Source organism: Wyeomyia smithii, chromosome 3, assembly GCF_029784165.1.
Source record: "Wyeomyia smithii strain HCP4-BCI-WySm-NY-G18 chromosome 3, ASM2978416v1, whole genome shotgun sequence".
Lineage (NCBI taxonomy): Eukaryota > Metazoa > Arthropoda > Insecta > Diptera > Culicidae > Wyeomyia > Wyeomyia smithii.
The window spans coordinates 151,789,047-151,803,266 of record NC_073696.1 but is presented as its reverse complement, the minus strand read 5'-3'; the positions used below and the strand labels follow the sequence as shown (position 1 = coordinate 151,803,266).

Genomic DNA, 14,220 nt, shown 5'->3' with positions numbered 1-14,220 from the left:
TGTGTTACCTTTCTTGTTCGTTTGGCTCGAATTTTGACATGTTCGTTTGGCTCACAACACTCTCTTCGCATATCTCTCCCTCTGAATATTGCTAATGCCACCGGGTTGGCCGTGGCGGTTGAAACAGAGTCTATGTTTGTAATATAGAGTCGCGCAAAGATGAAACCAAAGGAACCAAATCAGTGTCAAACGAGGGTACCAATTGAGCAATGTAAATAAACAAGGTAATAATGTTAGGAGTGAATGAAAAGTGTTGTAATTAAGCGTAATAAAGAACATGTGTTTTTCCGAAGTTTTAACTACACATTTCAATCCAACATTGAATCTGTACACTGGTTCAGTTCAATTTAATAAAGCATCACCGGTGTAATCTTTCAAAACTGTGTACCTTGTGAAGAATTTCAAAAAATGATATTCACATATATGCATGATGAAAAACAGAACTGTATAGTTCTTGGCAACAAACAGTACAAAAACTGTGTTGCCGAAACGATGGATTTTATCTTTGCGCGACTCTATATACACACATAGACTCTGTGGGTTGAAAAAAGCCGATCGATCAAAAAATCGATCAAAGCAGATAGGCCCTTTTGACCAGGGCTGCCAACTATACAGATTTTTCTGTATTATACAGATTTTTTGACCACGATACAGAAATGATACAGGATACAGAATTCATACAGAATTTTGATTTTGAGTACAGATTTGTACAGAATTTTAGCAATCGTTTATTTTATTCTTGCTTATTTTCCGTCGATCTGGTTCCGCCACTGGTGGAGGCGACTCCACCCAGGACCCTAACTTACGACCCGTTGTTCAACGGACCGGCGCCAACGGCTTTACTTCTTCATGCGATGGAATGCTTGATCCCAGATTTTTCGCCTCAGAAAATCTCCCGGTGTCGGCTAGGACTAAACCTAGACCAGTTGGGTTGGTTGTGGGTGAATCACGCCACCCCACAACCATCGACACCTATGTCGGCGTGGGGATTCTAACCCAGGCGTCGAGCGTGGTTGTTCGAGTTCTGCTGGGCGTCTGGCATTTACTAAGCGGGAAATTCCTTTTGTTTGATTTCTTCTGGACATTCGGCATTTGGCTAAGCGGGGAAGCTTTGAAACAAAAATACCGAATTCTATTTCCTCTCTAGCAAAAAAACACGGTTACAGACCTGAGTTTTCTTTCAGGAATTTTACCCAACTTTTTTACGGTTCCAGCCGAAGTTTAAGGTTGGATGTCAAGCCCAGTTACCCCAAACCAGAGCACTTGTAGGCACACGCACAAAATACAGAAAAATACAGATTTTTCAAAATAAAATCTGGCAGCTCTGCTTTTGACATGTTGCTCTGATATTTTTCAAAATAAAAAAGAACTGCTTGATATTCTGATGCTATTTGGATTCAGTGTTATTTCGTAGTTCATTTTTCCAATTATGTCAGATAAGAAGGTTTGTAACTACACATATTTACTTATAATGAAAATAATTTGTATAAAGAATTTCTTGTTTTGCTACAAATTTCAGAAACAATTTATTGTATGTCAGAATATAAATTCAGATCGAAACAGATCGTTTAACTCTGTACAAAAATCGACAAATTACACTAAAAAAACTTTCGAAGAAGCTTATCGTGATGCACTTATTAAACTGAATGTAGCCGCAATCGATATATCTGAAACAAACCGATGTCATCCAAATCAGAATACGAGTTCAGTAAAGAACAATATTGCTTGTGGTTTTAAAACTACAGTAATGCCGATTAATAGTATTTTTTCAACACCTTTGGAAGATTTGAAGTCATCGAACGTATGATAATTAGCCTAATAACATAATATTTTTCAAGTGACATATGTTTTTCAGGAAAGTTATAGAACTACTATTTATAATATCAACACCATCAATTTGGTTGAGATGCTGAAACACCAAGGGCAACAAAGCGTTAAAAAATCTGAAAATTTTGGTAAATCTGTACCAATAGGTAAAATGGCAAAAACGACGTCCGACAATACGCTAAGGAATGTTATGGCAGAAAGTTGTAAATATCGCCAAACCTTTTCAAATGCATTTGCAAAGCATTTGCTTGAGCAAACGAAATACGCTATTGATCAGGTACTTATTAACGTAATTATCAATATATCATTGCATGGAACCGTTTACGAGGTGGCAGAATTTGGAGCGATAAATTTATCTTTTATTCCCGCAAAAATTGTTTCTGTAGAAAGCGCATAAAAAACTAGTATTTAATAAGAAACATCTTCCTATTAGAGTTCAATAATGACAAGCATTAGAATAAAACTCTCTTACGGTTACATCGAAAAAAATTGAAGTCTGCAAAATGTAACGCTCGTAAATAATAACTCTAAAATGAGTAACATTTGACGCATTTTCGTAAAAAGTGGAACAACTCTTAAATTGAGTAACTCCACAAATACTCAAAACTGAGTAACACTAGGCGTCTTTAAAATGAGTCATTATTACTCAAAATTTGAGTACGACATTACTCATTTTTTGGGTACAGTTCAGTTTCATTACTGGCTAGAAATCCGCCACGGCCAATAAACGACACCAAATGTTCAGCAATAATTACCTTGTAATAAAAGTGAGCAGTTATAATGCCTTCTGAAGTGCACACAATTAAAAAACATATGTCACAAACTGAAGCACATCATAATCACCTTTCAAAATGGACGTCGTTATATGAGACGTTACTCAGAAAGAAGTTATATGAAGGGAACCCAAAAAGTGAGTCAAACTTACTCAAAATCAAACAGGACTTCTACTCATTTTTTGACGTCTACGAACATCGTTCTAAACTGAGTCAGAGTTGCTCAGTTCATGAGTTATTATTTACGACCGTGTACCCTTCGGAACTGTCAAATTACGTCATCGTGCAATGATCTACATATCCAAGTATAGATGAAAGTTCTAAAAGGTATGCTATTCACGTCGATGAATTAGTATTAGTGATCGTTATGAACTTTTTCAAATTTTGTATGAAATTTGAAATGATTTTGCATTTTAAGCTACACTTATAAAACATACTTTCCTGAAAAGTTATAGAAATGATGTTGAAACATGTTTTATTTGCGGGTGTTCCACATCAATGGACCACAAGACGCGGGTCAGAAACGTGAAACCCGTGACACTAAAAAGATGTTCACGATTCCCTGGCCGGACTAGCCTAGAGTGGACTGTATACGGTTGATCGATCGATGGAATACACGTGATTAACACTTAGCAAACTATCTTTATTAGCTTTAAATTTAAATTTGATCGCGCGAACTACGAACTGAACACTTCAATGGTCGTACATAGAATAGAATGGGAATAGCATCGATGAATCGGTGCTCACTCCATCAAGCTGCTAGGTAGAGAGGGATGTATCTACTCAATTGGCCTTGTCTATGTATTCGCGTTTTTATTGTTGCTGTCGTGACGGATGGAACATTCTCCCCCCGGGTTGAAACTTCGTATCAACAAAAAAGACCGGGCAGAGCAAACGTTGTCCTCGATTGGAATTATCGAGACCTTGTTGATTGGCCGACGGTATGTTGCTCCGTTGGAAAATACGTCAATGGCTCGCACTAAGCCGTCGTCACCAGGATACACTCCGGTCATTCTGCCCAGTTTCCAGCTGAGCGGAGGTTGCGTCTTATCGTGGAGAAGAACGACCATGCCAGGTCGAACGTTCGACGTTGCTCTGGTATTCTTCTTACGTGGTTGGAGAGAATCAAGGTAGTCCCTTGACCACGCTCGCCAAAAATGCTCACGCATGAGCTGGAGATGTTGCCATCTATCGAGTCGGCTCACCTTGGTGTCTTCTAAAGATGGCTCAGCTGGTGCAGACAACGGTCGACCTATGAGATAATGAGCTGGTGTTATTACCTGTGGATCGGCAGGATCGTTGGACAAACTGAACAACGGACGAGAATTTAAAATGGCTTCTATTTCGGCTAGAATGGTTGCCATTTCTTCGTAAGTGAGATTTGCATTCCCTACGACTCGCTTCAGGTGAGTTTTCGTCGCCTTGACCGCCGCTTCCCAGAGACCACCAAACTCTGGTGCGTCTGGTGGAATGAAATGCCACTGTATCTCGCGTACTTCACAAAACTGCTGGATTTTCTCCACCTCTTGTTGATTCTGAAACTGTCGATACAACTCGTGCAGTTGGTTGCTTGCTCCATGAAAGTTGGTCGCATTGTCAGAGTGAATTTGCTGCACCATTCCTCTCCGACTAATGAACCGTTTCAAAGACGCCAAGAAGGCATCCGTCGTTAAGTCAGACACGATCTCTAAATGTACAGCCTTTGTCGCCATACATGCGTAAACTGCGACGTAGGACTTAACAAGCTTCGGACGATAAGAACCTTGCCTCACCATGAATGGACCGGCATAATCGACGCCAGTAACTGCGAACGGTGGTGATGGCACAATTCTCGAGGTAGGGAGATTTCCCATTAGCTGTTTGGTTTCAACGGGTTTTGTTCGGAAACATGTAACGCACGATCGTGTTACTTGTCGCACAGTTGATTTAGCATTTAAAAGCCAGTACCTTTGACGAATGATGCTGATCAAACCGGCCTGGCCGACGTGAAGATGCTCCATATGCAAAGTTCTAATGAGTTTTTTCGTCACAGGATCTTTATCGGGAAGTATTAACTGATGTTTTGCAGCAAACGGCAGTACTGAGCGATCTAATCGCCCTCCAACTCGTAGTAAACCGTTTTCATACACTGGACGCAGGTTACCAAGACGCTTGCATGTTTGGTTGGAAATCACTCGCTTAATTTCGTCCCCAAGATGTGCTTGTTGAATCGCCTTGACGATTGCTTCGGATGCTTGACGTAGTTCTTCGATGGAAAGATGTACTTGCTTCACACGATTAGACTTTGGCCGTTTGCAATTTCGAATAAACCGTAGAACGTAGCACATGGTGCGCTGGATTTTCCGAAAAGAACTGAATTTTTCGAAGAATGGAAACGAATCGTGAGCTGACACGGATATGACGTGGACTTTCAGTTCGGGAAGATTATTCTCCAAAATCTCTTCGGTGTCTTCAACGTCATATTCTACTTCACACAGAAATCTTGGACCGCTCCACCAGAGAATATTTTGTTTTAAATCTTCTGGCATCTTTCCTCGAGAAACGATATCGGCGGGATTATTGGCCGAGCAAACATAACTCCATCGATACTCATTGGTATCCTTTCGTATCAAAGCAATCCGATTCCTTACGAACGTCTGAAGTTGATCTTACGGTTTCTTCAGCCAGGCCAGAACAATGGTGCTGTCTGACCAGAGAACAACTTCTCGAAAGTTCATTTCAGGTGCGGGAACGACCTGGCTGATCAATTTCGAAAGCAGATGAGCGGCACAGAGCTCTTTACGAGGAATGGAGACATCGTCTAATGGGGCAACCTTTGACTTGCTGCATAGAAGACGTAGGTTGGCGGATCCATTGGTGAAAATACTTCTCAAGTAGACGCATGCACCGTACGCCACGTTCGATGCATCGGAAAAACCATGCAACTCATATGCAATCGCATTCGGGAACATAACACACCTTGGAACGTGAATAGGTCCAAGGTCTGGAAGGGATGCGCGCAGAGTAGCCCAATTTTCGCGGATGGTTTCGTCGATGGGATCGTCCCATCCAGCTGATATTTTCCAAAGCTGCTGTACCAACAGTTTGGCCATGACAATTACTGGCGCAAACAGTCCGAGTGGATCGAACAATTTTGCCACCTCGGAATAAATCATTCGTTTCGTGGCTAGCTTATCATCCGGAAAAGAACATTTCGGCGGATTGGCTATCATGAGGACGTCGCCGTCAGGATCCCACAACAATCCAAGCACCTTTATTACTTCATTTGCTCCGTACTCATGAAAAGGAACCTCCCTTTCTCGGTCGACTGGTGGAATGTGCTCTAGAAACTCTGCCGAATTGGAGCACCATTTGTGAATATGGAAACCACCTCTGGTTAGCAGTTCTTTTAATTGACGTTGGCTTTCGAGAGCTTCTTCCAACGTGTTAGCGCCAGAAAGCGCATCGTCAACGTAAAAGTCCTCAGTCAAGATTCGAGAGCCGATGGGAAACTCGGAACCTTCTTCTTTGGCAAGTTATACCAAACACCTTGTTGCTTGGTATGGCGCACAAGCTGTTCCGTAAGTAACGGTATTATGCTCGAGAACCCTTTATGGATGTGACGGGTCGGACCTCCAAAAGCATCGGAGGAATCGGCGTTCTTCCGGCGCAACGAACACTTGCCGGTACATTTTTTCTATATCGCTTGAAAATGCATAAGCGTACTTATGGAATCGCAGCGTAATAGAGAATATTCCATTCTGTACAACTGGTCCTGCTTGACGAACCTCATTGAGCGATAGTTTTGATGGGTCCATTTTGGCACTAGCATCGAATACGACACGGCACTTCGTGGTTGAGCTTGACGGTCGTAATACTGCATGATGCGGCAGATAGTACGTATCCATATTACTTGGATTCTCAGCTTCCTTAATTTCTGTGCAGTGGCCGAGGTCTTCATACTCCCTTATGAAATCATTGTATTGCTGCCTCAGCTCGGGATTACGCTCCAATCGTTTTTTTAACATAAGGAAACGCTTGAGTGCTAAAGAACGGCAATTATCCAACCGGTTGAGGTTTTCTTTAAACGGTAGTTTTACGACAAACCTATCCGTTGCATCGCGCTTGTATGTCGACAGGAAATGGGCTTCACAAGACAGTTGTTCGGATGAAAATGGAGATGCGTTTGGTACTTCCTCCAACTTTCAAAATTGATGCATCATATCCTCGATGGAATCGATCGAAGCATGGTTGACGTGTTGAATAGCCGCATTCGAAATGTACGGCTCGTTTATTACTCCAGCTACCACCCTTCCAAGATGAGTGTCTCGAAGTTGTGGTAAATTGTCACCAAGACTTATTTGATCGGGCTTCAGAAGATCAAAGAACAATTCTCCCCCGATTAACATGTCAACCTTTTCTGGCTGGAAGAAATGTGGATCGGCGAGCTGAATGCTTTCAGGAAGTTCCCAGGAGCTGAAATCAATCGTTCGGTTAGGAATAGTTCCAGTTACCTTGGTTGTAACCAGACACTCGATGTTGGCTTGAAAGTCTCCGTAGCTCGATTGGAATTTAACGAACACCTTATCATGAGCTAGACTTCTCAGGGCATTGATTCCAGTGATTGATACATTTGCTGGCATTCTAGAACAACCGAGGCGGGTTGCCATTTTCTCGGTGACGAAGTTAACTTGAGACCCACTGTCAAGTAGGGCTCGACAAGGGTGGAACTGGTTATGTTCATCAATGGCTTGAACGACAGCATTCAATAGCAAGACGGTCTTTGATGTTGAAACGTGATTGCTTGAGCATGTAGTGGATACTGGTTTATCCACCACCGAAACAGAAGGTTGAACAACAGTCTATTCGCGACAGGTTGCTTTGGTGCGGCAATGTCGGCTTTTGAATCCTGACTGCTGTTCCTTTCAGCATCATCGTGGAGAATGGTGTGATGTTTGCGGCTGCATTTTCGACACGTGTTGTTAGACGTGCACTGTTTAGACTGATGTCCCTTCCGGAGGCAGTTAAAGCACAAAACTTTTGCTCGAACCTTTTCTGCCCTTTGAGTTGCTGTCAGCTGCTTGAATTCCTCACATTGGAAGTTAATATGTGAACCTCCACAAAAGTGGCAGGAACCTGAAGACTTGCTGGAACTTGAAGTAACTGCGTTGGTCTTTAGCGATGGCATTTTGTTGTTGACTGGTGAAACTTTTGATTTTACGGCGGTTCGTTGGGAGAAAGCTTGCGACGATTCACACTGCTCCAGCACTTGACAACTGGTTTTGAGAAAGGAGAAGGAGTCTAGGTGGCTGAACTCGGTGTAGATTACAACTAGTTTCTTCTCCGCGCACTGCAACTGGGCTAACGTCATACTACTCTGCGTTCGCAAAGTCAACTGAATCCTCACTAGCTTCTGCTCGATCTGTCCTCTCTGCCGGAACAAGCCCTTCAATTTTCGCATCGACTCAAGCTCCATTCCCTCCTCCCAATTGAATCCGTGAAATGAAGCGGACGAATTGGACCTTGAATGTTGTCCGGTTGGAGTATTACTGTCTCGGCTTCGACTCAGAAGTGGAACATTCTGACCTTCTTGCAGTTGGTCCACTTGGTTTTCATTTTCTAGCATATTTCTTACTGGTGAATGTTCTAGCGGCATTTCGAAACTTCTCACTTCACTTCTTTTTTGTTCGATGGTCTTTTCTCACACAGTGTTCGTATCGAGACTCTCTTTCACACAAAAACGGTAACGTAGCACACGCGCAGCAAAAACGTCCTTGAACACGTTCTCGCTTGTATCGACTCTGCGATTTTACCCTCGCGACGCGCACGCGACGACTGTACTTCGCGATGGCTGTACTTTCCGCTCTGCTTTTATCACGTGTTCTTGGAATGATTCCTTCTTGGAAGGAAACCTTTTATGAACTGGATACCGATCCTTTGGGTCACTTTCCATTCACTGTGCTATGATCCAGCTCGAAGGACCAAATTATGTTCCACATCAATGGACCACAAGACGCGGGTCAGAAACGTGAAACCCGTGACACTAAAAAGTTGTTCACGATTCCCTGGCCGGACTAGCCTAGAGTGGACTGTATACGGTTGATCGATCGATGGAATACACGTGATTAACACTTAGCAAACTATCTCTATTAGCTTTAAATTTAAATTTGATCGCGCGAACTACGAACTGAACACTTCAATGCTCGTACATAGAATAGAATGGGAATAGTATCGATGAATCGGTGCTCACTCCATCAAGCTGCTAGGTAGAGAGGGATGTATGTACTCAATTTGCCTTGGCTATTCGCGTTTTTATTGTTGCTGTCGTGACGGATGGAACAGTGGGGAATACATAAACATGCTGCGGTTAAGGTAAAATATGCTGTTTTTATCAATTTGCCGGTAACCTTTTTGCACTTTTCGTTTTTTTATTGTAGTCTAATAGCGCTTCTAAATAGAGTCGCTTATGTTTCATACAGTAAAAAAAGTCATGAGCTATGACAATGACTAAGATTATGCTCCAACTATTAGAAATATAGCATTTTTATATATTTTATTTCGACATATTGTCGCAATTTTTCACACTAAATCTAAATTAATATCAATTTCTAGTGTGTTTCAACTGGAGATTCACTCTCCAACCAAAAAAAATCAGATATAAAACAACATAAAACGAGAGATTTCCAAAATGTTCTGAATTCCATACAAAACGCGAAATTTTTCATAACGAGTTTGTGTGCGTGGATAGACAAAAATGTAGCATACCTTGTAGAACTGTCATCATACTTAAATCTACATATAATCTCATATAATCTAAGGGAAGACAACTAGGTATAGAATTACATTTACATCTACTTTGAGAACCACTCGCTGATTGGTTGAAAATGAAAACCCCAAGTGCGTTAAAATTTATCATCAGGCTTGTTGGCAGTGTTGCTGAACAACATGTTTCATTGTTTTGATTTATGTAGTAAATACAAAGCGTTCAAATACGGGTGTCCAGGTATAAATGACAGTTCTAGTAGAAGGTATGCTACATTTTTGTCTATCCACGCACACAAACAAATCCAATGAAATTTTTAGCGTTTTGTATGGAATTCGGAACATTTTAGGAAATTTCTTATTATATTTTGTTTTATATTTGATTTATTTTGACGAAGAGTGAATCTCCAGTTGAAAACACTAGAAATTGATATTATTCGAAATTTAGTGTGAAGAATTGCGACAATAAGTCGAACTAAAATCTATAAAAATGCTATATTTTTTATAGTTGGAGCATAATCTTAGTCATTGTCATTATAATAGTTGGAGCATAATCTTAGTCATGAGCTAAGACTTTTGTTACTGTATGAAACATAAGCGGCTCTATTTAGAAGTGATATTAGAGTACAAGAAAAAAAACGGAAAATGCGAAAAGGTTACCGTCAAAATGATGAAAAACAGTATATTTTACCTTTTGGTAAACTTCTTAATACTTGAATCGAATACTTATCCGGCGGAACGATGGGTTTCTTTTCTTAGCGGTGACGGAGTTGACGAAAATCAAAACCGTTCGCAATGATAAAACCACTTATGCTTAAAGCTATTCCGGTGAGACGAACTGGAGTAGACCAGTCGCTGCAGAATGCTCATTGATTAATTCTGTCGCTTTATTGAAAATCATTCGCTTTTATAGGCAAATGCAATTGCCAAAATATTTAATTCTATGTGTTACATGTGTGACCAGCTTGGGCCCCTACTGGAAAACAGCTGGAGAGACGAGCATTAAAATTGCAACGCTGCATTTTGCGTGCTGTATGAGTCAGGCACCAAACGTTGCGGTACACTCAGCAAGGCATGGTAGCGAGTGTGCTGTAACGCTTAGGCTTTCAGTAAGTAACGGAACTTACTTGCGCGGGTCAGTGGTTTGAATCGAAATTTGTTTGTTTATGGTTTACGGTGCCGTACAAAAGAGTTGGTATACGACACCATCCCTCTTCACGAGAGTAATTTTATGGAAAGTGAAATTGCTCTAAAAAATTTAGACGTCTGTCTCCAGTTGTTTTTCACAAATTTTGATAAGTTTAACAAATGTGTTTAACATCTCGCTAAAAATGTGAAAAGGGCCCATGTGCCATATGTAAACAGGCCACAATTTCACGTTTTTCAATGAATTCAAGCTTAATCTACTCTCACAAATAAGATTTTTTGATAAAAAGTGAATTCTTTTATCAATAAATCTTATTGGTAAGAGAAGATTTCGCTTGTATTGATCGAAAAACGAGAAAATTTGGCTTGTTCACATATGGCACATGGGTCCTTTTCACATGTTTGGCGAGACTTCTTTTTTTTGTAGTTCATAAAATAACATATAAATATGTATGTTTTTTGGTTCTATTGAATTTATCTAATAATAATTTGATTGTGTTTGCCATACTTGAATCGAAAGATTTTGTTTAGCCTGTTTTTGTGTACAATTACTGAGGTTTTTGTTCTTGTATGTTGAATTCTGCAATTGGGGTATAAAATTTCTTTTACTATATATGGACCTTCGTAAAATGGCTCTTGTTTTCTTCTGTTTTCTATTTTTAAATAAACTGTGTCATTGATTTTTACATGGATTGGGTTATAATGTACATTGGAATTTTCTGTTCTTTGTGTTTTATGCTCGATTAATTTGGTTCTTGCTATTTCGTTTGCTTTTTGCAGCTTAAATTTCAATTCCTTACTGTATTGATCGAAGTTGTATACGGGGTCTATCCCTTGGTTGAATATATCCTGAGGTAACTTTTTTTTATTTCCAAAAACGAGTTCGTGTGGTGAGTATCCGTGGTCTGAGTGTGGTGTCGAGTTGTAATTAAATGAATAAAATTTCAACCATTCATCCCAGTCAGATTGATGTTCGTTGACAAAGGATCTCAGATATTCGTTCAAACATCTGTGATTTCTTTCCAATGAACCAATTGTCTGTGGATGATAAGCTGTGCTAAATTTTTGTCTGACTTTTAACATTTTGCATATTTGTTCCAAAATGTCATTGTTGTATTCTGTTCCTTGATCTGATCGTAAGATTGAAAATGTTCCGAACGTAAGTAAGAAATCGTCAACTAAGGCTTTGGCTATTACGTTAGCTTCTTTTGTAGGTACAGGGATTAGTACGACATATTTAGTTAAGTCGCATTGGATGCTAACGGCATATCTATTGTTATTATTGCTTTTTGGTAGTGGTCCAATGGTATCTATTGAAATAATTTCGAATGGGTGTGATTGTGAAGGTTGTTATTATTTCTTTTTCCTTATAGTGTGTTTTATGACTTTGTTTCGTTTGCATAATTCGCAGGCCTTTACGAATTCTGCAATCGAACGTTTCATATTATTCCTCGTGTATATTTCTCTTATTTTGAGGTACAGTCGGTGCTGACCGATGTGTCCTCCTGTAGGTGTATTATGAAAATCGTGTAAAATTTTCCGTATCATTTCTTGTTTTATCACCTTTGTTGGTGGTTTATATAAAATAATTTGAATCGAGCACACTTGTGTGTTCGCAATAATTTTAAAGTTTTCAATTGATATATTTTTAAATATTTCCTCGTTTGTCGACAGCGCTATTTTATTTTGGTTGTACCCTTTTGCAAATTGTTCTAATTTTAGAAGAGCAGAGCCAAGTGTCTGACTTCCATTCATATTTTGGAGCACTTGTGCTACTATTTTGTTATTTCTTTGCAATGTAAATATTATTTCATCTTTGATTGTTGTCGTTTCTAATTTAAATAATTTGTTTGGTTCCGACGGATTGTTAGTTATGTATGTTTAGAGGTGATCAGTCTCTCTTGGTACATAAGTTTGTTCCATATTATTTTCGTTAATCTTTCGGGTCATAGACCTTGTATTATCCTTGAAAATATTTGTTTGTTTCAGCTCATCCGAAGATGTTACTATTCTCGACAAAGCGTCTGGTCCGACGTTTTCCTTTCCTGGTATATATTCTACCGTAAAATCCTATTCCTCCAAATCAAGCCTTATTCTAGTTAATTTGGAAGATGGATTTTTCATTCCGAACAGATAGACTAAAGGTATGTGATCTGTTCGAACTGTAAATTTCCTTCCGAATAAATATGGCTTAAAGTAATTAATGGCCCAATGTATAGCCGTTAATTCTTTCAAAATAACCGGTTTATTTTTTTTCTCCGGGTGTGAATGTTTTACTTGCGAATGCAATTGGTAAATTTCCATGTTCGGTATGTTGTGAAAGAACGGCGCCACAGCCTATATCTGAAGCGTCCGTGACTAAATAAATTCTTTCGTAAAATCGGGGTATTGTAGTAACATGGGTGAAATTAGGGCATTTTTCAAAGTTGTCAATGCTTGTTGACAGCCCTCTGTCCAAACAAAAGTTGCATTCTTTTTTAGAAGTTGGTTGAGCGGATGTGCTATTATAGCAAAATTTGGGACGAATTTTCTGTAGTAGTTGCAAAATGCTACAAATCGTCTTACTTCATCCACATTTGTAGGTATTGGATATTTTACTATCGCGCTAAATTTTGAATCATCAGGTAGCATACCTTGATCTGTCATTTTGTGTCCAAGATAAGTTACCTGTGTACTGAAGAATGTGCACTTTTGTGCATTGAGTTTTAAATTAAAAAATCTCAGTCGTTCAAAAACTTGTTGTAAGTTTGCAAGGTGATGATTGACTGAACATCCGATAACTACGATGTCGTCAATGTAAATGAAAGCTAGTTCCGGCGTTAAGCCTGCCATCGCAATAGTCATCATGCGTTGAAAACTATTTGGGCTTATATTTAATCCGAATGGTAATCTGGTAAATTGGTAATGACCATTCTTTGTGGAAAATGCTGTGAATTTCCTAGATTCATTGTCAAGAGGTATTTGATGGAACCCTGACATGAGATCTAATGTTGTAAAAAACTTTGCTCTACCGAGTTGATCCAGTATATCGTCAACTCTCGGTAGTGGGAATTTATCCGCTAAAATCTTTTAATTCAGCTGTCGAAAATCGACAACTAGACGCCATTTCTTGTCTTTGTCATTAGTTTTTTTTTTTTGGAACTAGTAAAATCGGAGAATTGTACGGTAATATGGAGGGTTCGATTATATTATTGTTCAACATATCATTAACTTGTTTATTTATCTCGTCATGCTGTGAATGGATTGTTTTATAATTAGGAATATATACAGAAATATTGTCATTAAGAGTAATATTCTGTGAGTAAAAGTTGTTCTGTGTAATTGCTTCTTCTGGTAAGCAAAAAGTATCTTCGTATTGATTGATTAAATTTTCAAATTTTTCCTTAGCATATTGTAGATTTTTTTCCATATTAATATTATTTAAAATTCGCTCATGCCTATCTGCATGTTTATTTCTATTAGCATTAAGTATAAAATAATCAGTTAAACGACTTAGCGTAGGTTTAAACTGAGATTAGGCTATGTAAAACGGTTCGTTATTTGTATTTACAAATTTTACATAGGGTTTTGTTGCTGAAATGATAGTACTTCCGCAGAAAACTCCTGGGCTTATTTCTTCAGAGTGAATTACCATATCTTCTGATATGTTTAAATATGGTATTCTTCTGACGACTTCGCTCCTGCTTGGTAGCATAAAGCCTTCGTTAAGCTTGTCTTCTATAGGAATAGATAT

General features: G+C 39.3%; 1 protein-coding gene across 2 annotated transcripts in view; it reads left to right on the top strand.

Moving 5' to 3' along the window:
- Nucleotides 1-1,327: 1,327 nt before the first annotated feature.
- LOC129726705 (probable JmjC domain-containing histone demethylation protein 2C) overlaps nucleotides 1,328-14,220 on the top strand; it is a 210,754-nt gene continuing 197,861 nt past the window's right edge. For both annotated transcript variants that reach the window (XM_055683707.1, XM_055683706.1), the window contains exons 1-3: nucleotides 1,328-1,444; nucleotides 1,520-1,801; nucleotides 1,856-2,104. In XM_055683707.1, coding sequence (XP_055539682.1) covers nucleotides 1,430-1,444; nucleotides 1,520-1,801; nucleotides 1,856-2,104 — 546 coding nt within the window. In that variant the 5' untranslated portion in view covers nucleotides 1,328-1,429. The remainder of the gene's footprint in view (nucleotides 1,445-1,519; nucleotides 1,802-1,855; nucleotides 2,105-14,220) is intronic.